At 45.1% G+C, this 24,004-nt stretch overlaps 1 protein-coding gene across 1 annotated transcript in view; it reads left to right on the forward strand.

Annotated features, from left to right (window-relative positions):
* Positions 1 to 1,137: 1,137 nt before the first annotated feature.
* ZMYND11 (zinc finger MYND-type containing 11) overlaps positions 1,138 to 24,004 on the forward strand; it is a 119,511-nt gene continuing 96,644 nt past the window's right edge. The window contains exon 1 of the mRNA XM_089668737.1: positions 1,138 to 1,359. Within this exon, the coding sequence (XP_089524863.1) occupies positions 1,280 to 1,359 (80 nt within the window). The 5' untranslated portion in view covers positions 1,138 to 1,279. The remainder of the gene's footprint in view (positions 1,360 to 24,004) is intronic.

Raw genomic sequence — 24,004 nt, forward strand, 5'->3', positions numbered from 1 at the left:
ACCAGTAGTGACACTGACCCTAGTCAAAAGCAAAACTAGTGAAAACCAGAAAAAAATATGTAGAGAAAAAAATGTTGGTGGCCTCCACCTGTAAAACCATTCCTGTTTTGGGGTTTCATCTCATTGTTGCCCATCTAGTGCACCTGTTAATTTCATTAACCCCAAAGTAGCTGAAACTGATTAACAACCCCTCTGCTACTTAACTGACCAGATCAATATCCCAGGAGTTTAATGGACTTGATGCTATACTCTGATTAAAAAGCGTCCCGTTAATTTTTTTTAGCAGTTTATGGTACTTGTCTGTGAATTCACTGACTTATTTAATGTGTGTAAGGTGACTATAGTAATTAGCGCTGACGTCATTTCCGTTCCACATTTGAAGAGAACAGATGCCATGAATAAATCCGGTGAATTAACAGACAAGTACCCAGTGTATATATGTTGGGGTTCTAAGTAATTTTCTAGCAAAAAACACAGATTTAAACTTTTAAACAAAACGCCACAGAAAATTCTTGGATCTTCAGGTGGTTAAGCGTCTCTGTGGCTCACATGAAGTTGTCACCAAAGGCTTTGCAGAGAGATAATATTCACCTCTCCTGCTGAGCGCTCCTGGTCTGTTATGATCCGCTCATGTGCCGTCCCCCGCAGCCCTCAATGGTTGCTCCCAATGACCTCCATGCTATTACTGTGGCCTAGGTGGATGTTGTGGTCGGAGGAATGAACCACTGAGCGCTGGGGGGGGGGGGGGGGGTCACAGCAGATGTGTTGAGAAGACACTTCAGCTGACATTCCTCTATAACGGAGCGGTATGGAGGAGGACTATTCTGTATTGTACAGTCATTACATGGAAGTATCAGAGTCCCTCTGAGCCCAGACCCGACACAGGAATAGCCCGGATTCAGCTACATGACTGTGTCCCAGGTGGAGGTGTGACATTGCCATGGAGCCAGCATTTCCTCACGCCCTCATATCCCTCTGATCAATCCAGTGCCTAACAGGTCATGCCGGGACACTGGGGGGCCCAGACAGACATTCTGACCCTGCTCCCCCCTCCTGGCTGTGATGCGGCGGTCACTTCCGATGGCACTACAAGTACCAACGTGCTCCGCCCCACACAGACCGGCTTTAGCGAACCTCCCAGTGCCCGCTCCCCGCCTCACACCGCCATGGCGGCCCAGGCCGGACACCCCCGCACATCCCGGCCTCTCTGTCGCCTGCTACTGAGTATGCGCGTGACGTCCTGCCTTACGTCGGCGATCCAGCGACGAGCGATCGGCCAATGAGCGTGCGCGGAGAGAAGGGGATTGAGCGCTGCCATTGGTCGGACGCAGCGGCCAGTCATCATCCGATCCTGCCCAGGTAAGTGAGCGGACCGGCGCTGCGTCGTTGCGGCCCCCCGTTTCCTCCCCTTCCCCCCTCCGCCTCGGTCAGGTATTTCCTCACCGGCCCCGGTATGACGGGGGGAGTTGTGTGTGGTGGGGCTGCCTGACACCCGCCTGTGGTGACGCCCCATAGACTTACCATGTCCAGGCAGGGACATCTCTTATTTCCCATAGACTGTAATGTGTGTGTGACCCTCTGTGTAATGAGTGTAGGTGCATATGGGGGAGGCTGTGGTGCCCACCTGCATGGAGTTGTTTGTAGTTCCCGCCTGTATGGAGGCAGCTGTGGTGCCCACCTACATGGAGAGGCTGCAGTGGTGCCCCCCTGCATTGAGTCAGTTAAGTTGCCCCTAGGTGAAGGAAGCTGTGGTGGTGCCCCCTGCATTGCCGCAGTTGAGTTGCCCCTAGGTGGAGGAGGCTGTGGTGGTGCCCCCTGCATTGCCGCAGTTGAGTTGCCCCTAGGTGGAGGAGGCTGTGGTGGTGCCCCCTGCATTGCCGCAGTTGAGTTGCCCCTAGGTGGAGGAGGCTGTGGTGGTGCCCCCTGCATTGAGTCAGTTGAGTCACCCCTAGGTGGAGGAGGCTGCGGTGCCCCTGCATTGAGTCACCCCTAGGTGGAGGAGGCTGCGGTGGTGTCCCCTGCATTGAGTTGCCCCTAGGTAGAGGAGGCTGCGGTGGTGCCCCCCTGTATTGAGTCAGTTGAGTTACCCCTAGGTGAAGGAAGCTGTGGTGGTGCCCCCTGCATTGACGCAGTTGAGTTGCCCCTACATGGAGGAGGCTGTGGTGCTGCCCCCTTCATTGAGTCAGTTGAGTTGCCCCTAGGTGGAGGAGGCAGCGGTGGTGCCCCCCTGCATTGAGTCAGTTGAGTTGCCCCTAGGTGAAGGAAGCTGTGGTGGTGCCCCCTGCATTGACGCAGTTGAGTTGCCCCTACATGGAGGAGGCTGTGGTGCTGCCCCCTTCATTGAGTCAGTTGAGTTGCCCCTAGGTGGAGGAGGCAGCGGTGGTGCCCCTGCATTGAGTCACCCCTAGGTGGAGGAGGCTGCGGTGGTGTCCCCTGCATTGAGTTGCCCCTAGGTAGAGGAGGCTGCGTGGTGCCCCCCTGTATTGAGTCAGTTGAGTTACCCCTAGGTGAAGAAAGCTGTGGTGGTGCCCCCTGCATTGACGCAGTTGAGTTGCCGCTACATGGAGGAGGCTGTGGTGCTGCCCCCTTCATTGAGTCAGTTGAGTTGCCCCTAGGTGGAGGAGGCAGCGGTGGTGCCCCCCTGCATTGAGTCAGTTGAGTTGCCCCTAGGTGGAGGAGGAGGCTGTGGTGGTGTCCCCTCCATTGAGTCATTTGAGTTGACCCTAGGTGGAGGAGGCTGGGGTGGTGCCCCTGCATTGAGTCGGTTGAGTTTCCCCTGGGTGGAGGAGGCTGCGGTGGTGCCCCTGCATTGAGTCAGTTAAGTTGCCCCTAGGTGGAGGAGGCTGTGGTGGTATCCCCTGCATTGAGTCAGTTGAGTTGTCCCTAGGTGGAGGAGGAGGAGGAGGCTGCGGTGGTGTCCCCTTCATTGAGTCAGTTGAGTTGTCCTTAGGTGGAGGAGGCTGCAGTGGTGCCCCTGCATTTAGTCAGTTGAGTTGCCCCTGCATGGAGGAGGCTGTGGTGGTGCCCCCTGCATGGAGGAGGCTGTCACTGTATGGAGGAGAATCCAGTGTAGTGAGTGTGTGGCAGAGACCCGAAGGGACTTTTCCTCTCCTGACACGTCTGGTGTATATGGCGTGAATGGGCCCTAAGTGAGGGGAGATGTAGAACTGTGGGGTTTCTCCAGAGAAAGTTGAGGGGGATTTCTGTAATGGGGACACGCTCTGATCCCACTCACTTTGCGAGATTTCCTCCAACTTCCTGTTGCTTGGCCCAGACAGTAGAGAAGATCTCAGGTGTCCTCTGCTCTTATTTCACTCCAGTGATCAACAGGCCGGGTCCTGACCACCCCATAGGCCTCCTTTTTGTTTATATAATCTACAGGGTGGGGGTGAGCTGGCCTGCATTTATTAGAGTAAAATAAAGAGGTAGAGGTGAGATCAGAGAACACCTCAGGGGGTTTAACACTTTTCTGTCCTAAACAAAGTGCTGTCTGTATGTACACCTTAAAGTGGAATTCTGGGCTTTCTCTAACTAGTCTTAAAAGTACCCCTCCCCCTCCTAACACCTAAGCTGACTTACCTGTGGAAGGAAGATGTACACTCACCAGCCACTTTAGGTACACCTTGCTAGTACCAAGTTGGACCCCCTGTTGCCTTCAGAACTGCCTTAATTCTTCGTGGCATTGATCCAACAAGGTGTTGGAAACATTTCTCAGAGATTTTGGTTCATATTGACATGATATCAACACACAGTTGCAGCAGATTTGTCGGCTGCACATCCATGATGCGAATCTCCCATTCCAGCACATCGCAAAGGTGCTCTATTGGATTGAGATCTTGTGACTGTGGAGGCCATTGGAGTACAGTGAACTCATTGTCATGTTCAATAAACCAGTTTAAGATGATGTGAGCTTTGTGACATGGTGCATTATCCTGCTGGAAGGAGCCAACAGAAGATGGGGACACTGGAGTCATAAAGGGATGGACATGTCAGCAACAATACTTTTCTTTAAATGATGCTCGTTTGGTATTAAGGGGCTCAAAGTGTTCCAAGAAAATATCCCCCACACCATTACACCTCCACCACCATCCTGAGCCATTGATACAAGGCGGGATGGAGCCATGCTTTCATGTTTACACCAAATTCTGACCCCACCATCAATGTCGCAGCTAAAATCAAGACTCATCAGACCAGGCAACATTTTTCCAATCTTCTGTTGTCCAATTTTGATGAGCCTGTGTGAATTGTAGCCTCTGTTTCCTGTTCTTAGCTGACAGGAGTGGCACCCGGTGTGGTTTTCTGCTGCTGTAGCCCATTTGCTTCAAGGTTTGACGTTGTACGTTCAGAGATGGTATTCTGCTTACCTTGGTTGTAACGAGTGTTTATTGGAGTTACTGTTGTCTTTGTATCATCTCATACCAGTCTGCCTATTCTCCCCTGACATCAATAAGGCATTTTCGTTCACACAACTGCCACTCAGTGGATATTTTCTCTTTTTTGGACCATTCTGTGTTGTGCATGAAAATCCCAGCAGATCAGCAGTTTTTGAAATACTCAGACCATCCTTTTCTGTACCAACCATAATATCAAGTTAAAAGTCACCTAAATCCTCTTTCTTGCTCATTCTGAGGTTCGGTTAGAACTTCAGCAAGTCGTCTTCACCACCTCTGGATGCCTAAATGCATCGAGTTGCTGCCATGTGATTAGCTGTTTAGCAGTTTGTGTTACCAAGCAATTGAATAGGTGTACCTAATAATAAAATGGCCGGTGAGTGTATATATACTTGCTGTTTTCAGCACACTCCAGTCATTTGATCCCCTGTGTCAGGCAGCTGCGGGGGAGAAGAGGGAGCTGCAACAACAGCTAGGCCATAGTAAGCCTATGGATGATATCACCACTCCCAGATATAACCAGCCATTGTTGGAGCGCCCTCTTCTGGTTGTGGCTGATGCAGGCGAGATCACATGACTAAATTGGAGTGACCTGAAGAAAGGTAAGTATACAGATCTGTCTTACACAGCTTAGTTAGTACAGGCGTTAGGAGGGGGCAGTTTGTACGATATGGAAAGCCCAAAATTCCATTTCAGTAGTTAAAATACTTTGTGTGAGATGGAGGTCACCTCAGTCAGGGATTTATTGCAGTCTGTGTTCCCTTGAGGGAGATTTCCCTTCACTTCCTGTCCAGGTGACAGGAAGAAGTCTACTCTGGGTATGCAGACCACTTATAAAACATGACAGAAAATCTCAGTTTTGTTCTTGACTGCTGACACCTCTGTAGTACAAAATGGAGAAAGGTCTGAGTAAAAGTGTGTGTGTGTGTAAACTTTTTATTAGAGATGAGCTCCCCGACTGACGATTATTGCTCTTTGCTGGGGAGGTGCACTTTGTCCTCGTCATCCAGGCTGAAAGAGAAAATCCATAGTTATGAGCTGTAACCAGAGCAGGAGTGGTAGAAGATCTTCCAGTGACAGCGGGAGGGGGGGGGATTTACCTCAATTTGGAGGGATTTCATATCACTTCCTGTTGTGTCTACAGGCCAAGCTTATCAATTGGACACAGATGGCAAGAAAAAAAGTCCCTCTTTTTAGCCCCTCTCTACTCTGTGCAAAATTAGAAAAGATGTTGGCTTTACCTATACCTTAAAGCGGAGCTCCACCCAAAAGGGAAAGTTCTGCTTTCAGGACTGCTCCCCATTAGGCGATCGGAAACGGAAGGTGTCCTCCCTCCCTCCCTGTAGTCTTTTGGGACACGTGACAAGTCCCAGAAGACTACAGGACCATTCATAAAGTGCAGCGCTACTCGCGCATGCGCAGTGGGTACCTGGCTGTGAAGACGCAAGCTATCACAGCCGGGTGCCCACAGTGAAGATGCCGGCCTCCTGGAATCCAGGACGGCCGGTGAAACGGGCTGCAGGGGACACACCACAGGACTGAGGGACAGGTAAGTGGTTGTTTTTTAAAAGTCAGCAGCTACAGTTTTTGTAGCTGCTGACTTTTTTTTATTTTTTGATAGGTCGAGTGGAACTCCGCTTTAACCCCTTAATGCCTACAAAGCAGAACAGTTTCTGTCTTGTGACCGCTGTGGTTGGCTCTTACAACATTTGCATGTTTGAGAGCCATTCCCATTGGCTCCTCCTGATCAGAAGCCCTGACCTGGGAGTGCCCAGTGAGCGCATTCTCAGTACACAACTTTGGGCAAGGTTCACACCTACGCAGGTTACGTTTGAGCCATTTCTGCATTGCATTTTTGCACCTGCGTTTTTGCCGTGACTTTGATGCTTTTTTTTTTTTCTTGTTGCTAGGCAGATTTAAAATGCAGAAAAAACGCAATACATGCTTTTCTGCAGCGTTTCCATTGAAGTCTATAGAACCAAAAACGCAATGTTTTGCGTTCAAAAAGGTCCCTGACCCTTTCCAGATAATGCGCAGATGTGAACATGTCCCATAGGAAATCATGTTACATGGACTGTACTGCGTTTCTGCAAACCGCTGCAGAAAACGCTTAGGTGTGAACCTAGGGTCAGGCCGCCCGGGACATATATGTGTAGCAGCTGGGCATTAAAGCCCACCTTTCTTACCACCATGTATACGCCAATCAGTCATAACTTTATGATCACTGACAGGTTGAAAACATTGACTATCTTGTTACAATGGCTTCTGAAAGTCAGTGGGATGTATTGGCAGCAAGTAAACATGTTCTCCCTGAAGCTGATTGTGTTGAAATAATGGGCATCGCCATTTGTTGTTTATGGAGCTGCGTAGCCGCAGACCAGTCAGGGTGCTCATGCTGACCTGTGTCCACAGCCAAAGCAATTACAATGAATACGTGAACATCAGAACTGGACCACAGAACAATGGAAGAAGGTGACCTGGTCTGATGCTTCACATTTTCTTTTACATCATTTGAATGGCCGTGTATGTGTGCATTGCTTATCTGGGGAGGAGATGACACCAGGACGCAGTATGGGAAGAAGGCAAGCCAGTGGAGGCAGTGTGATGCTTTGGGCAATATTCTGCTTGGAAATCTTTGGTCCTGCTATTCATGTGTATGCTACTTGGCACATACCACCTACCTAAATATTGTTTCTGACCAAATGCGCCCCATCATGAAATTGGTATTCATTGGTGGGAATGGCCTCTTTCTGCAGGATAATGCACCTTGCTAAAATGGTTCAAGAACGGTTTGAGGAACACAACAATGAGTTAAGTGTTGACTTGACCTCCAAATTCTCCATATCTCAGTCCAATTGAACATCTATGGGATGTGCTGGAAAGACAAGTCTGATCCATGTAGGCCCCAACATGTAACGTACAGGACTTAAAGTGGTTCTAAAAGCTCAAGGTTTTTTACCTTCATGCAATCTATGCATGAAGGTAAAAAAACCTTCTCTGTGCAGTAGTCCCCTCAGCCCCCCTAATACTTGAGCCCACTCACCTGATCCAGCAATGTCCATGAGAATCTCAGCTTTCCGGGGACACTCCCTCCTCATTGGCTGAGACAGCAGCAGACGCCAGTGGCTCCTGTTGCTGTCAATCACAGCCAGTGGGAAATGAGGAGAGGGGGGTGTGGTCACGGCTCCATGTGTGAATGGACACACAGAGCAGCGGCTCAGGAACGTGCCTATTCAGGTGCCCCATAGCAAGCTGTTTGCTCTGGGGGCACCTGACAGGAGGGAGGGTTACTGACGCCTTGGTGCCAGATACCACAGCATAATTTCAGAGGTCTAGTGGCATCCATGCCTATTCTTGCCTATTTTCTCCCCTTGTCCACTCACAGAACGTCTTGTATTCTATGAGCCATTCACAGAATAGGAATTTTCTGTAACTAGCTAACGGAAGGGATGGGGCGGATCAACAACATATTGGGCTTCCGTTTATGGGGTCTGCGACGGTTTGAAAGTATTTTGAGAGCTATCAACTGAAAGATATTTTCGTACTGAGCAGCCATCTAGCCATAGCATTCACTTCAGTAGGGATACGTGTCATGTTCCTGTGCAGTTTCTGTGCAGTATGATTTTGCTGCTCATGTATTTGAATAGGCTACAAATTGCATCAAAACACAGAAAAAATAGTGCAAGTACTACTTTTGGAAAAAAATGCGCCACACCAATACCATCCAATTTGTTGCCCACAAGCGCACTATATTTGCAATCTGCGTTTAGGGTTCCATTAATATAACATTGGCAACTGCAAGCAGAGTGCAAGGGAAGTGATTTTGAACATGGTGTGGGAAACGTGGACGGAACGTGCCTTTCCCGCACCGCATTCTGGTGTGAATAGGCTCTAAAGCAGGATGAAACTCTAAAAGCAAACATTTAATATATTGCAGCTTACCAATTCTCAGATGTGATGGCTGCATTCATTTTCTTTTTCAGGCTTTCGTTCTTTTATATTTACCTGGATCACCAGCCAGTAAGTCTGTTGTTTTTCAATAGAACCGTCTGCCCTGCAGATGTAGCAGTTACAGGATTGAAACAAACCATTTAGCACTAACAAGGGTGCTTACAATGATCAGTTATTTGTGTAAATGCTTTATAAGCAGATACTGCAACAGTTCTGTTCCTTTTGGCATAAAGTGTTAACTGGAATTTGGCTTCAGTTTGTTAGTGTATCTAAATTTTCTAGTACATCTATCACTCCCCTCCCCCCCAGACTGCCAATGCTGCTGTCTAAAGGTTCTCCGTGCTCCTCTATCCCAAGTGGAATCACTCTAATATAAGAGGTGTGTTACTGGTCAGATCACCAGGTGAAAACGGAGGGAAAAAGCCTAAACAAATACACCATAAACAATAGAAATGAGGGCAGATTTGATCTTCTGATGGGAAGGTGCTCATTTTTTTGAGTGCTTTATTGTCTTTATAGAGCGTGTGCTCTGTTCTGGGTCCAGTGTTGTAGTAGTGACAGGGCAGTGGACAAGCGCAGGTGTGTGAGACCTCTGTATGTGTATACGTACGATCGGGAACTTTCCGATCATGCAACAGCCAAGCACAGCGGTCACATGACCCGAATGATCAAGTCCGCCTCCCAGCTTTTAGAATTCTTAAAGGACCGGGAGGTGGTTGGCGCAAAGGGGATAATTAATATTTGTTTTTCATGTGTTACGGCAACCTTTTCTGTGCTGGCCCACTGAGACCATTTAGATTGACCAAAAAAAAAATTGATACTGTTTTTAAGGTGGGGAAAAAGGGGAGCCTGGATCTGTTTAATGTAATTGTGATGGCGGGATGGCACAGAACTGTCTTTACTTGTAAGACCAGCATCATCTAGATGTCTCTATTCATGTCAAGTTGTATGTTCTCTGTCTACATTTGTGTCAAGTTTCAGCCCTCCTGATTTACTTACCCAGTGTGATGAGTGACTGCAATCTTCAGGGTCAAAACATTGGTTGAAAGTGATGAATGGACACAACCGGACAGGCTGTCTGCAGCAGAATATTGTGCCGCTCAACCCCAATTTATGGCAGGGGCTGCTTGGTCATGTTCATGGAGTGACTTATGCCCCGTACACACGATGAGAATATCGGACAAACGATCGGCCGTTTTTTTTCGCCTGCTAGTCTTACATCGAAAGGGAAAAGGTTACTAAACTCACGAAAATTCTCCTTTGAAAGAAAAGAATTTCGAAAATGATGTCATGTATTGCATTGTATTTGTATTTTCAGACGACTACTGTACTGATTAAACGGAAATCGTGCAATCTGGTGTCGTACGAGAAACATTTTTTGCGCTTGTCCCTTTGGATATTGTCGTACGAATTGTCGTGATCGGCTCTCGAAAGCTATGTACTGACGATCCGATTATCGGACGATCGGTCTTCGTACGAAAATTTTCGTATGATTTTTAGTGTGTACGAAGCAGTTGTCATTCTATAGCAATTTCCAGAGACAATGTAGAACACCTATATTGTGTGCTTTTTAAAGAGCACATACAGTATATTATATGTATTTCAGTGTGTGTATTGAGCTGCTTTAGCCTGCATTACTGATTTGTTTAACATGATGTCACAAATGTAAGGTGTGCAGTCATAACATTTCAAAAGCATGCGGAAATACAAACGTGTGTTTTATTTTGTTGTTTTTATTTTATTTTTGTTTTTTTGTTTTTCTTTTTATTCTTTTTTTGAAGAACATAACTTGTGATAGCTGGAGCAGTTACAGGTTCTCTTTATGGAGAGATCTGGGGACTAGAATTTAATTGGCTGCTTCACTGGCCGGTAAACAACCTAAACCATATGTGACAAAATCCTCATTGCTTCTGGATTTGGTTATCAAGAGGAGGGGGGGGTGCAATGGATGTCCCTTTTCTGCCTTTGTTGGCAGCCGGCTTGACAGTTTGTAACTGTCCAGTTTCCCCGGTGGAATAGGAGAGGTAAGGAATGGTGGTTGCAGGAAAGGGTGGGGGGTGGCATTTCGAGCCCTGTAAAAGTGATTAGGCTGCTGTAGAGCCATTCGGATCCCTTTTACGTGAAAACCCACTTGTCGTTATATGTAATATGGCAAGCATTTAACAGCAATGTGGTCTATAGTTGTGGATCTCTGTAGCTCCTCCAGACTTGCCATGGGCCTCTTGGTTGCTTCTCTGATTAATGCTCTCCTTGTCCAGTCTGTCAGTTTAGGTGGACGGCCATGTCTTGGTAGGTTTACAGTTGTGCCATACTCCTTTCCATTTTCGGATGATGTATTGACTAGTGCTTCGTGAGATATTCAAAGCTTGGGATAGATATTTTTTTTTTTTTCTAATCTAACCCTGCTTTAAACTTCTCCACAACTTTGTCCCTGACCTGAGAACTGACCTGGGGTAATGAATAAGCGCTGTCTTTAGCGGGAAACACATTTACCTGCCAGTCCCCCACTGTATTTCCACTGTCTGTATTGGTTTTATCTTGGTTCAATAAAGTGGATTGTTTGGAGTGCAGCCAATCAGACGTCCTTTGTTCTCATCTATGCAGCACACGAGCTGGGCTAGCACCTACAGGAGGAGTTGTGCTTGGAGATTGGGAGTCTCTCTACCTTGAGCAGTGGTAAACGTATTTATCCCTGACCTGTCTGGTGTGTTCCTTGGCCTTCATGATGCTGTTTGTTCACTAATGTTCTCTAACAAACCTCTGAGGGCTTCACAGAACAGCTGTATTTATACTGAGATTAAATTACACACAGGTGGACTCTATTTACAAACTAGGTGACTTCTGAAGGCAATTTGGTTCCACTAGATTTTAGTTAGGGGTATCAGAGTAAAGGGGGCTGAATACAAATGCACGCCACACTTTTCAGATAGTTATTTGTAAACCAATTTGTGAAATGGAAGGAAAATGATCAATGGTTTTCAATTATGTGCCACTTTGTGTGGTCTATCACATAAAATCCCGATAAAACACATTTACGTTTTTGGGAGTAACATGACAAAATGTGGAAAATTTCAAGGGGTATGAATACTTTTCAAGGCACTGTATGCCTCAGCCTGTGAATATGGCACAATGGCAGGCCACTCTGATAGCCAAAGTTTTGAGACTTCTGGGTAGTGTTGGAATTTTCAGCTTAGTTCCAACTCCTCGCACTGTTATTGGCCCATCACTATTAAAGTCTGACTTACTGGCCAGTAAGAATAAGAAGAGGCAAGAATAGTTGGGCAAGCCTTAGCATTATGAGGAAGTGTAAATGGTAAAAAGAAAAATGCAGGATCCACACCTGAACAGTAGAAGTACTCAGAACTATTGTCCCGAGAGATTCACTGAGGAATTGGCAGGACTTTGCCCGTCAGTCATGCGTTTGGCAGCATGCTTTGTAAAGCTGCTGCAGATGCCTTTGGTGCCCACATTTTGCCTCCAGCATAAAGACTGCTTCAGGTATAAAGTCTCTGCAGTACAGGATGGCCCAGAACACACCTCAGTCTGTAACTGGAAGATGAAAGGGATTATTATTATACAGTATTTATAAAGCGCCAACAATTCACTTAGCGCTGTACATTACAATGGGAGACAATACACGAGACAGTACAATAACAATACAATGCGTTACACGAGGGGTTCGAGGGCCCTGCTCCTTGGAGCTTACAATCTAGGAGGGAAGGGATAGTGGTACAGGAGGAGAAGGCTGTGGGGGATGGAGTGGTAGGAAGAGTGGAGGAGGTCGGCAAATTAGCAGGGGGTGGAGTAGGCTTACCTGAAGAGGTGGGTTTTCAGGGTATGCCTAAAGGAGAGGAGAGTAGGTGATAATCTGATGGGTTGGGGCAGGGAGTTCCAGAGGATGGGTGACACCCTGGAGAAGTCCTGGAGGCGGGCATGGGAGGAGGAGACCAGGGAACTAGAGAGAAGGAGGTCTTGTGAGGAGCGGAGTGTGCGTGTTGGGCGGTACTTGGATATTAGGTCAGTGATGTAGTACGGGGCAGTATGGTGGACAGCTTTGTATGTCAGTGTTAGGATTTTGAATTTGATCCGTTGCGCAATCGGAAGCCAGTGGATGATTCCTGTGCTCTTTTATTACTGTTCAGACACCGGTGTGCAATTCAGTAGATCCTCACAGCGATGACCTCTCCCTTCTTGTCTGCAGTCCAGGGGATTGTATGAGGCTGATATCAACACATGGGGCTGATATTTATTTCTGGTACTTATATAGCGCCGTCAATTTACACAGCACTTTACATATATATTGTACATTCACATCCGTCCCTAACCCTCAAGGGGGGTGTACAATCTAAGGTCCCTAACTCACATTCATACATACTAGGGCCAATTTGGACAGGAATCAATTAACCTACCATCATGTCTTTGGAGTGTGGGAGGAAACCGGAGTACCCGGAGGAAACCGATATCAACACTGTTTTGAAGTAGATGGACTGAACACACATTGTAGTGCACCATAACGCTAGGTAACCCTTTACCATGTGTTGCAGTAGTGTAAATGCTGGTTGTCAACATTTTGTTCATTTCTGCGCATTGGCAACCCATTCAAAACAAATAGGTTGCTTAAATACATGACACAACACACAGGAAAGGAGAAGTGTGAATCTAGCCTTATTTTATTTTTTAACGAAGACCTACTTGGATTAAACTTTTAAGTTTTTTTTCTTTTGTTAATATCTGCCAGGGCTTTGGCAGAAAAAAAGTACTGTGGGGGGGGGGCATTTCTGGATTGAAGGTGTATATTGCAGCAGCAACTGTCTTTTATTTTACCTTTTTATTAGGCTTTCAACTGCAGTACTACTTTACCCTAGGTTCGAATTTCAGTGCGTTTCCCGGTTTGCAGAAACACACTGCAGTCCATTTTAATATGATTTCTTATGGATCTAATTCACATCTGTGCGTTTTGAGCCGGTGTGGATTTTTTTAAAGGGCCAGGGCCTCCTTTTTTTTTTTTTTTTTTTTTTTCTGCAGCAGATTACGTTTTGTGTGTAATAGACTTTAATGGGAACCCTGCTGACAGCTGACGACACGTCGGTTGTTAAGGATGCAGCAGCTGCTCGTTTTTTAACGACTATGTTGTTTACTGGTTATAGGACGTCAGCAGCCGCCCACTCTTTGGCAACCAGCTAAAGTCACACACAGCACAAAATGCATAAAAAATGCAATCAAAAACAGGTATGAGAAAAAACCACAAAATGCATCGACTGCAGTTTGCATAGATGTGAACCTATCCTGAACCTTATACTCCCAATATAACATGTTTCACAAAATTATCCTTTTTATGAAAAACTCTGCTGTGTTTTAAGTGTCCGTTCACACAGTGCACTCCTGTAATGTATAGCATAATATCCAGCAATGTATAGCATAACAGCAAGTGCAGTGCCATTATTTTGAATGGCACTCCATTGCACATATGCAACTCGCCTGTTTAACAGCGCACCACAACACATGCCATATGGTAAGCAGCTTTCACAAATTTGGGCTAGGTTCACATCTTTGCTGGTGGTGCCGCTGCGGGACCCCTACAAATACCTGCAGCCACAAGTAACCATATGGAGAAATGCGGGACCCACGGGCGGGTGCCATTAATTCTAATGGCATGCCACCCACACTGGAAGTCACAACTGTACTGGGAACCGAGGTTCTTGTGTGGGCTGCAATTTCAAAAATAGTGAAGGGACTTCTTCCCTGCTTGTCCTGGGGCACTGCGGCCCATTCAAATGAGCGGGCTGTTCCTGCACAGCCACACAGGTGTGAACCAAGCCTTAGTCCAGGAGTGAATGAAAGGGTTGTGGTAACACACCGAGACACAATGCAAGAAGAAGCTTGTTTTAGCATAAATGTTACTGCAGCAGAAGACAATGTAAGTGGGCCCAGAAGCTGAATGGCGGCTGTCATGTTAATCAACTCATTGATCTTGGGGAAATATGTATGCTTATTATGGGTTAGTGACTGAAAAATGTAAGCCACTGCTAACATCCCACTTCCCAACCAAATGTGTTATTATGCATTCAATGAGTACATGTAGAAAGGAAATGGCTGTCACAAAGAGGCTTTTAGTGATTAGGAGAGATGTTTAAGTGCTGTTTGCATGGGCCTACCTTTATTAATTTATAGTGCAAATTGATGTGACGCTTGCAAGTTATTTTTAAAGTTCCTTACACAAAATGTTGTTTTTCTGCTAAAAACATTTTGTCTCATGGTGCTCTTGTAGTCTGAATATGTCATAATATATCTGTGTTTCTGCACGTCCGGTCATTCTGTAAGCGATGGCTCCTCCCTACATATAAATCAATGAGTTGTTGGCTTGTCCTCTCACTCAGGAGGGCTTCCCTGCATCTCATGTTACATCAGCTGTCAACAGAAGGCCCTTGTTATCTGGGATTACTATTCACTGGGTCAAATAGAAAGGCGAAACACTCATCTGCAAATATATGAAAATACAAAACTGTGCTACCACTTGATAGAAACCTCAAATCTTCAAATGGTGAGACATTATTGCTAGAAATAGCTGTTCATTAATTTGAGGAGACTCATTTTTTGCTGCCGGTTGAATTGGAAAAGTAATTGTTAATAACATTAAAACATCTGCTGTTTCATGTCCTTTTGGGAAGCTTTCCTTTTTAAAGTTGTCACTATGGCAGGATACGATGAGAAACTTCCACCAGGGCAATAAAAAGCTGTTGGAGAATTCAATCTGCTATGAAAGTGATACTTTCCTCTTCTGTGTAACAATATTGTATAGAAAGGTCACTTACCTCCTCTTCTAGTCCTTTCCTGTGCTGTCTGCTCCTCCCTCATTTGGGTACCTCCTGTAGCAAACTGGAAGTGAAAAAAAAATTAAAGGAACACTTTTTGATGAGTATAGCATCAAGTCCATTAAACTCCTTGGATATTGATCTGGTCAGTTAAGTAGCAGGAGTTGTTGATCAATTTCAGCTGCTTCGGTGCTAATGAAATTAACAGGTGCACTAGATGGGTAATAATGAGATGACCCCCCCCAAAACAGGAATGGTTTTACATTTTTTTTCCCTACTCATTTTCTCTGACTGTTTTTCACTAGTTTTGCATTTGGCTAGGGTCAGTGTCACTGCTGGTAGCATGAGGCAATACCTGGACCCTACAGAGGTTGCAAAGATAGTCCAACTCCTACAGGATGTCACATCAATACATGCCATTGCCAGAAGGTTTGCTGGGTCTCCCAGCACAGTCTCAAGAGCATGGAGGAGGTTCCAAGAGACAGGCAGTTACTCTAGGAGAGCTGGACAGGGCCGTAGAAGGTCCTTAAGCCATCAGCAGGACTGGTATCTGCTCCTTTCTGTAAGGAGGATCAGGATGAGCAATGCCAAAGCCCTACAAAATGACCTCTAGCAGGCCACTGGTGTGAATATCTCTGACCAAGCAATCAGAAACAGACTTCAGGAGGGTGGCCTGAGGACGGACGTCCTGTAGTGGCCCCTGTGCTGACTGCCTGGCACCATAGCACTCGATTGGCATTTGCCATTGAATACCAGAATTGGCAAGTTCACCACTGGCGCCCTGTGCTTTTCACAAATGAGAGCAGGTTCACCCTGAGCACATGTGACAGACGTGAAAGGGTCTGGAGAAGCCATAGAGAACATTATGCTGCTTGTAACATCGTTCAGCATGATCGTTTTGGTGGTGGGTCAGTGATGGTCTGGGGTAGTGGTGCACCGAAATGAAAATTCTGGTGCCGAAGCCGAAAATTCAAAATGCACTTGGCCGAAAACCGAAATGCACAGTTTTTAAAAATGAATATATTTTTTTTTGGAAAAAAAATACACTGATTAAAAAAAAAAAAAAACTATATACCCCAATTTTTTTTCTAAAATATGAAAGAGGATGTTATGGCGAGTAATTAGATACCCAACATGTCACGCTGTAAAATTGTGGAATGGTGTGAAACTGCGGTACTTAAAAATCTCCATGGGTGATGCTTTAAAAATTTCTACAGGTTAGTAGTGTAAAGTTTACAGAGGAGGTCTAGTGCGAGAATTATTGCTGTTGTTCGTGGCGATACCTCACATGTGTGGTTTGAACATCGTTTACATATGTGGGCATGGCCTACGTATGCGTTCACCACTACGTGCGAGCATGGAGGGACGGGGGCACTTTAAACTTTTTAAAAATTATTTAATGTGGTTTTTTTTGCAATGTCCCGTTAAAAAAAATGTTTAATCACTTTTATTCTTGTCACAAGGAATGCATGCATCCCTTGTGATAGGTCCTCTTTATGGAGAGATATGGGGTCAGTAAGATCAAAAAAAGCATTGATCTAATGTTTAAAAAAAAAAAAAATAACTGGAAGTGACATTGCTTCAGTCCTCCAAGGGCATAGAGATGAGTAGAGGCCATTTCTCCTTCACTAATCTCTGTAACCAGTGCTGGGATCATTCGATGGTTTCTCAGGTAAGGCTGAGAACTACCGAGGGGTAGCAGGGGGCCGGGTTTTTTCGGCAACTGTATCGGTGCTTTTTTTTTTCATATCTGCCGACGGTCATTTCGGCTACCGAAATTTCTGTGCATCCTTAGTCTGGGGAGGCATATCCATGACCTCTACATGCTAGACAATGGCACCCTGACTGCCATTAGCTATCGGGATGAAGTACTTGAACCTATTGTCTGACCCTATGCTGGAGCAATGGGTCCTGGGTTCATTCTGCTGCACGACAATGCCCGGTCTCATATGGCGAGAGTATGCAGGCAGTTCCTGCAGGATGAAGGAATTGATACTATTGAATGGCCCCCACGTTCGCCTGAACTAAATCCAATAGAACACCTCTGGGATATCGTGTTTCGGTCCATCCGACGCCGTCAGGTTGCACCTCAGACTGTCTAGGATCTCAGTGATGCCCTGGTCCAGATTTGGGAGGAAATACCCCAGGACACCATCTGACGTTCAGGCATGCATACAAGCACGTGGGGGCCATACAAACTACTGAGTACCATTTTGAGTTGCTGCAATGAAATTTCAGCAAAATGGACTAGCCTGCTGCATCATTTTTTCACTCTGATTTTCGGGGTGTCTTTGAATTCAGTCCTCTGTAAGTTGATAATTTTCATTTCCATCAAACGATGGGGCATCCTTACATTCCTAGCACATTACCCAGTCCATACCAGTATAGATATCCAGCATAACATTTTTCCCCATTGAGATCTGATTTGTTTTCAAAGTGTTCCTTTAATTTTTTTAGCAGTGTATGTCTTGTACAGTCGTTTCCTATAGAAAACCATGTTAAATGGACTGTTGTGCATTTCTGCAAAAAGCACCAAAAAGCACATAGGTATGAATCAGGCTTAACACCTTGGGCACACTGGATGTGAATTGGCATGCTATTTTCATATCATTAGACTGGCAAATTGCATGCCTTGTCACACCCTACTGTCTGCAATTACAGTGGTCATATCTGTGTGATTCCGACTTGGTCGGAGCCTCACTGATTTCTAAAGCAGTACATGCACTACTTTTGGTGCGATTTGCATACACGTCTATATCAGATGTCTTGTAAATTGCACCTGAAATCGGCATGTCACCCGACTTTGAAATCATGCAACTTCACTGTAAGTCGTACGATTTCAAAGGCGGGTGTGATGTGACCGGGTGTTAAGGATGAACTAATTGTTGGCTGCAGATTGTTGTTTGCACTTCCTGATTAAATAGGCTGTGCTGAATCCTGTTTAATGTTGCAGCAGGATGTAAAACTAGCCATTCTAGCACCATATGTATGCTAGTGTTGCCTGTGTACAGTGGGGAGCTTCAATTCATACTATGTTTTTATATGGGTTCTTGCTTTGATGTTATAATTGCCTTATGTAGTCAGGATTATAACAAATCACATTTGTTAAGGGGAAAGGTTAAAGAGGAACTGTCCTTTCCAAATTAGACTCTGTTACTATGTTGCAAGAAAAAGGATTTAGAACGCTTTAAGAAAAAAAAAAAAAAACTTTTTTCTTTTATACGAGTAGTGGAGGGATAGAGCAATCATGCTTTGAACCAAGGTAACTAATGGAAGTTTTACCATACATTTGTATCTATGATCCTCCTTTGCTAAAGAAATCAAAGTGGAAATGTAGGGAAGATTGCTCACTAAAGGAAAGCTGAACTGATAAAGAATATAGTGGTTTCATTGCTGCTAATTTAAGTGCCGTGTAAGTGTGCAGATCACTTCTGACCAGGGGCGGACTGACAACTCATGGGGCCCCTGAGTCCTTGCCCAAACTCGAAAAAGGCTATGAAAAAGGTACCAGGGGCATCTCATGGGGCCCCCTACTGACCCTGGGCCCTCGGACAGTGCATGAGTTTCCAAATGGTCAGTCCGCCCCTGCTTCTGACTGATGTTCTAATCTGCCTACTTGTTCCAGGTACTTTCCTTGGATGTTCTTCAAACCAGAAACAGCCAGGCATCTAGTATTCTTTGGATTTCAGCAATGGCAGCAAAAGATTTCAGTCAGTACAACGGAGTTCTTGTTAACATTTTGGCTGACCCCAAGCTGCATTTGTCAGCAGCGATCTGTTGTATGGGGCTCTTGTACACATATTGCCCACTTAATTATTACTTACTATTATTTACTGTGGCTCATTCATACTTCCTGCATGGGGAAAAAGCAGAGAATTTTTTCTTTGTATTTATTTTTTAACTTTATTGAAACATTAGTGTGACATTTCAATAGTTTTGTATATGCTATAGCTCAATAGGAAGAAACAGCTGCAGGTTTAGGCCCCTTTCACACTGATGGTCTGATCGGGTCCGCCAGTCATTTTTTCAGGCGGACTTGATTGGACCTCCATAGACCTCTGTGGATCGACTGGTGTTAGGATCGATCCTGTATACCAAAAACAGACTGATGGGGATCTGTTCCCGGTGCGTCCAGCGGATCGGATGACGGTTGGGTAGAAACAGACAGGCAGTCTGTTTCCATCAGGCCTCTCCTTAGGAAAAAGCAGGCTGTATCACTGACATGCCAGTGGGGGTCAGCGGAAGAATCCCTCGCTGAGCAGGCGGATCTGCTGACTGGTCTTCCCTGTCTGAAAGGGACCTTACTGTGGTGCAGAACCGAAAAATGGAAACATGTTCCAGATTTCTGTACAATCAAGGAGGCAGTGGTAAGTAGTTAGCACTCTTCAAGAGTGGGTACTCATGTCAAATATGTTGAAGTGGAGGGCCTCCAGCACTACCTTTGCAGCACAGATTGAAAGTTGTCTAGAAATAAAAACTTGCAGCATTGGTAACATTTAAACAATACAGGGCATTGCTTCTAGCTCATACGGAACAGATGGTGCAGTCTGGTCTTCTAGAGATGTACCGTATATTGTAGTAGTGTAGATCCCCATGTTGGTGGTTTTAGTGTTGCTGTATTGGAGTCTTGCTGAAACATCACTATACAATTTTATTGCTTTGTCATTTTAAATTTCGAAATAATATTGTTGACCAAGTTTGAGAGTGGTCTGGGGCAAAATTTTAAATCCTCAGTTGGTTGCTTGCTGCGGCTCTAGAATGTGTGCAGTCTATTGTTTTCTGCATTGCATAACAATTCCCATTTGTGAAATTTCCAAAATGTGCTTCTCTCCACTTATTAATGCTATTACCAAATTATATACAGTGGGGCAAAAAAGTATTTAGTCAGCCACCAATTGTGCAAGTTCTCCCACTTAAAAAGATGAGAGAGGCCTGTAATTGGCATCATAGGTAGACCTCAACTATGAGAGAGAAAATGAGAAAATCCAGACAATCACATTGGCTGATTTGGAAAGAATTTATTTACAAATTATGGTGGATAATAAGTATTTGGTCAATATCAAAAGTTCATCTCAATACTTTGTTATATATCCTTTTGTTGGCAATAACAGAGGTCAAACGGTTCCTGTAAGTCTTCACAAGGTTGGCACACACTGTTGCTGGTATGCTGGCCAATTCCTCCATGCAGATCTCATCTAGAGCAGTGATGTTTTGGGGCTGTCGCTGGGCAACACGGACTATCAACTCCCTCCAAAGGTTTTCTATGGGGTTGAGATCTGGAGACTGGCTTACGAATCCACTCCTTCGTTTCCCGGGCGGTATGTTTGGGATCATTGTCATGTTGAAAGACCCAGCCACGTTTCATCTTCAGTACCCTTACTGATGGAAGGAGCTTTGCACTCAAAATCTCACGGTACATGGCCCCATTCATTCTGTCCTGTACATGGATCAGTCGTTCTGGTCCCTTTGCGGAGAAACAGCCCCAAAGCATGATGTTGCCCCCCCCATGCTTCACAGTAGGTATGGTGTTCTTTGGATGCAACTCAGCATTCTCTCTCCTCCAAACATGACGAGTTGTGTTTCTACCAAACAGTTCTATTTTGGTTTCATCTGACCATATGACATTCTCCCAATCCTCTTCTGGATCATCCAAATGCTCTCTAGCAAACTTCAGACGGGCCCGGACTTGTACTGGCTTAGGCAGGGGGACACGTCTGGCACTGCAGGATCTGAGTCCCTGGCGGCGTAGTGTGTTACTGATGGTAGCCTTTGTTACGTTGGTCCCAGCTCTCTGCAGGTCATTCACTAGGTCCCCCCGTGTGGTCCTGGGATTTTTGCTCACCGTTCTTGTGATCATTTTCACCCCACGGGGTGAGATCTTGCGTGAAGCCCCAGATCGAGGGAGATTATCAGTGGTCTTGTATGTCTTCCATTTTCTAATTATTGATCCCACAGTTGCTTTGTTCACACCAAGCTGCTTGCCTATTGCAGATTCAGTTTTCCCAGCCTGGTGCAGGTCCACAATTTTGTTTCTGGTGTCCCTCAACAACTCTTTGGTCTTCACCATAGTGGAGTTTGGAGTGTGACTGTTTGAGGTTGTGAACAGGTGTCTTTTATACTGATAACTTCAAACAGGTGCCATTGATACAGGTAATGAGTGCAGGACAGAGGAGCCTCTTAAAGAAGAAGATACAGGTCTGTGAGAGCCAGAAATCTTGCTTATTTGTAGGTGACCAAATACTTATTTTCCACCATAATTTACAAATAAATTCTTTCCAAAGCAGCCAATGCTATTGTCTGTCTGGATTTTTTTTTCTCATTTTGTCTCTTATAGTTGAGGTCTACCTATGATGCCAATTACAGGCCTCTCTCATCTTTTTAAGTGGGAGAACTTGCACAATTGGTGGCTGACTAAATACTTTTTTGCCCCAGTGTGTGTGTGTGTGTGTGTGTGTGTGTGTGTGTGTGTGTGTATGTATATATATATATATTTATATTACACACACACACGTGCTCCTATTGACAATTAGTGCCATAAAGAAAAAAAAATATCCACTATAAACCTCCGTTGTAAAAAAAACAGTGTCCATATACATATAAAAAAAAGTCCATATGTACTTCTTCAGAAATACGTGTTCAACTGAAATAAATGAATTCAGTGCTTTTTAATTCACCTCTTATGTGAAATTATTGTCAATAGGTGTGTGTGTGTGTGTGTGTGTGTGTGTGTGTGTGTGTGTGTGTGTGTGTGTATATACAGTGAGGAACAGAAGTATTTGAACACCCTGCGATTTTGCAAGTTCTCCCACTTAGAAATCATGGAGGGGTCTGAAATTCACATTGTAGGTGCTTTCCCACTCTGAGAGACAGAATTAAAAAAAAAATTCAGGAAATCATATTGTATGATTTTTAAAGAATTTATTTGTCTTGCACTGCTGAACATAAGTATTTGAACACCTAAGAAACAGCAAGAATTCTGGCTCTCAAAGATTTGTTGCTGTGCCTTTTAAAAAGTCCACCTCTACTCCACTCATTAATCTAACTTAGTAGCACCTGTCTGAGCTCTTTAAAGACACCTGTCCACCCCACAGTCAGTCAGACGCCAACTACTACCATGGGCAAGACCAAAGAGCTGTCAAAAGACACCAGAGACAAAATTGTGGACCTCCACAAGGCTGGAAAGGGCTACGGGGCAATTGCCAAGCAGCTTGGTGAAAATAGATCAACTGTTGGAGCAATTGTTAGAAACTGGAAGAGGTTAAAGACGACTGTCAGTCTCCCTTTGGACTGGGGCTCCATGCCAGATCTCACCTTGTGGGGTATCACTGATAAGAAAGGTGAGGAATTAGCCCAGAACTACAAGGGAGGAGCTGGTCAATCACATGAAGAGAGCTGGGACCACAGTTTCAAAGATCACTGTCGGTAGGTAGAACACTACGCCGTCGTGGTTTCAAATCCTGCATTGCACGGAAGGTTCCCCTGCTGAAGTCATCACATGTCCAGGCCTGTCTGAAGTTTGCCAATGACCATCTGGATGATCTAGAGGAGGCATGGGAGAAAGTCAGGTGGTCAGATGAGACTAAAGTAGAACTTTTTGGTCTAAACTTCACTCGTCGTGTTTGGAGGAAAAAGGATGAGTTGCATCCCAAGAACACCATCCCTACTGTGAAGCATGGGGGGTGGTAACATCATGCTTTGGGGTGCTTTTCTGTGAAGGGGACAGGACGACTGCACTGTATTAAGGAGAGGATGAATGGGGCCATTTATTATGAGATTTTGAGCAACAACCTCCTTCCCTTAGTCAGAGCATTGAAGATGGGTCGTGGCTGGGTCTTCCAACATGACGACCCGAAGCACACAGCCAGGATAACCAAGGAGTGGCTCCATAAGAAGCATATAAAGGTTCTGGAGTGGCCTAGCCAGTCTCCAGACCTAAATCCAATAGAACATCTTTGGAGGGATCTGAAACTCCGTGTTGCTCAGCGACAGGGTCGAAACCTGACAGATCTAGAGGAGATCTGTGTGGAGGAGTGGGCCAAAATCCCTGCTGCAGTGTGTGCAAACCTGGTCAAGAACTACAGGAAACGTTTGACCTCTGTAATTGCAAACAAAGGCTTCTGTACCAAATATTAACACTGATTTTCTCAAGTGTTCAAATACTTATGTTCAGCAGTGCAAGACAAATACATTCTTTAAAAATCATACAATGTAAATTCCTGAATTTTTTTTTTTTTTAATTCTGTCTCTCAGAGTGGGAATGCACCTACAATGTGAATTTCAGACCCCTCCATGATTTCTAAGTGGGAGAACTTGCAAAATCGCAGCGTGTTCAAATACTCCTGTTCCTCACTGTATAGGTGAATATATGATTTGGTAATAGCACTAATAAGTGGAGCGCAGCACATTTTGGAAATGTATTACTGATTAAACACACTGGTATGAGTATGTTTTTGGTGCAGGCGATCCACAATTAGCATATTGCATCTTAAAATTTATTTAGCAGCTCACAAGTTTTAATTTTAAATTCCCATGTTTTGCTTATTTTTTCTTATGTAGCTGTCAGGGAAATCGATCCCAGTTGCTTTGTACACCTGTAATGCTGAAGATTATAATTTCTGTTCGTCATTGTTATATTTTCATTTGCACCTTCACCCTTTTCACCCACAGGATAAGCTTTCTCCCTTTGATTCCTCTGTGTCTGCATGAAGCAGTAAAAAAGGTAATCCTTATTCTCTTTATTGCAAGGGTCAGCAACCATGCCACCACCTCCTGGCCCAGCCTGCCCACCTCTCAGACCTAAGATCAAAGTGGCAATAGACATTGCAGAGCCAAAGGAAGTCCTAGGTGCCT

Source organism: Staurois parvus, unplaced genomic scaffold, assembly GCF_062004578.1.
Source record: "Staurois parvus isolate SC_StPar_1 unplaced genomic scaffold, SC_StPar_1.0 ptg000061l, whole genome shotgun sequence".
Taxonomy (NCBI): domain Eukaryota; kingdom Metazoa; phylum Chordata; class Amphibia; order Anura; family Ranidae; genus Staurois; species Staurois parvus.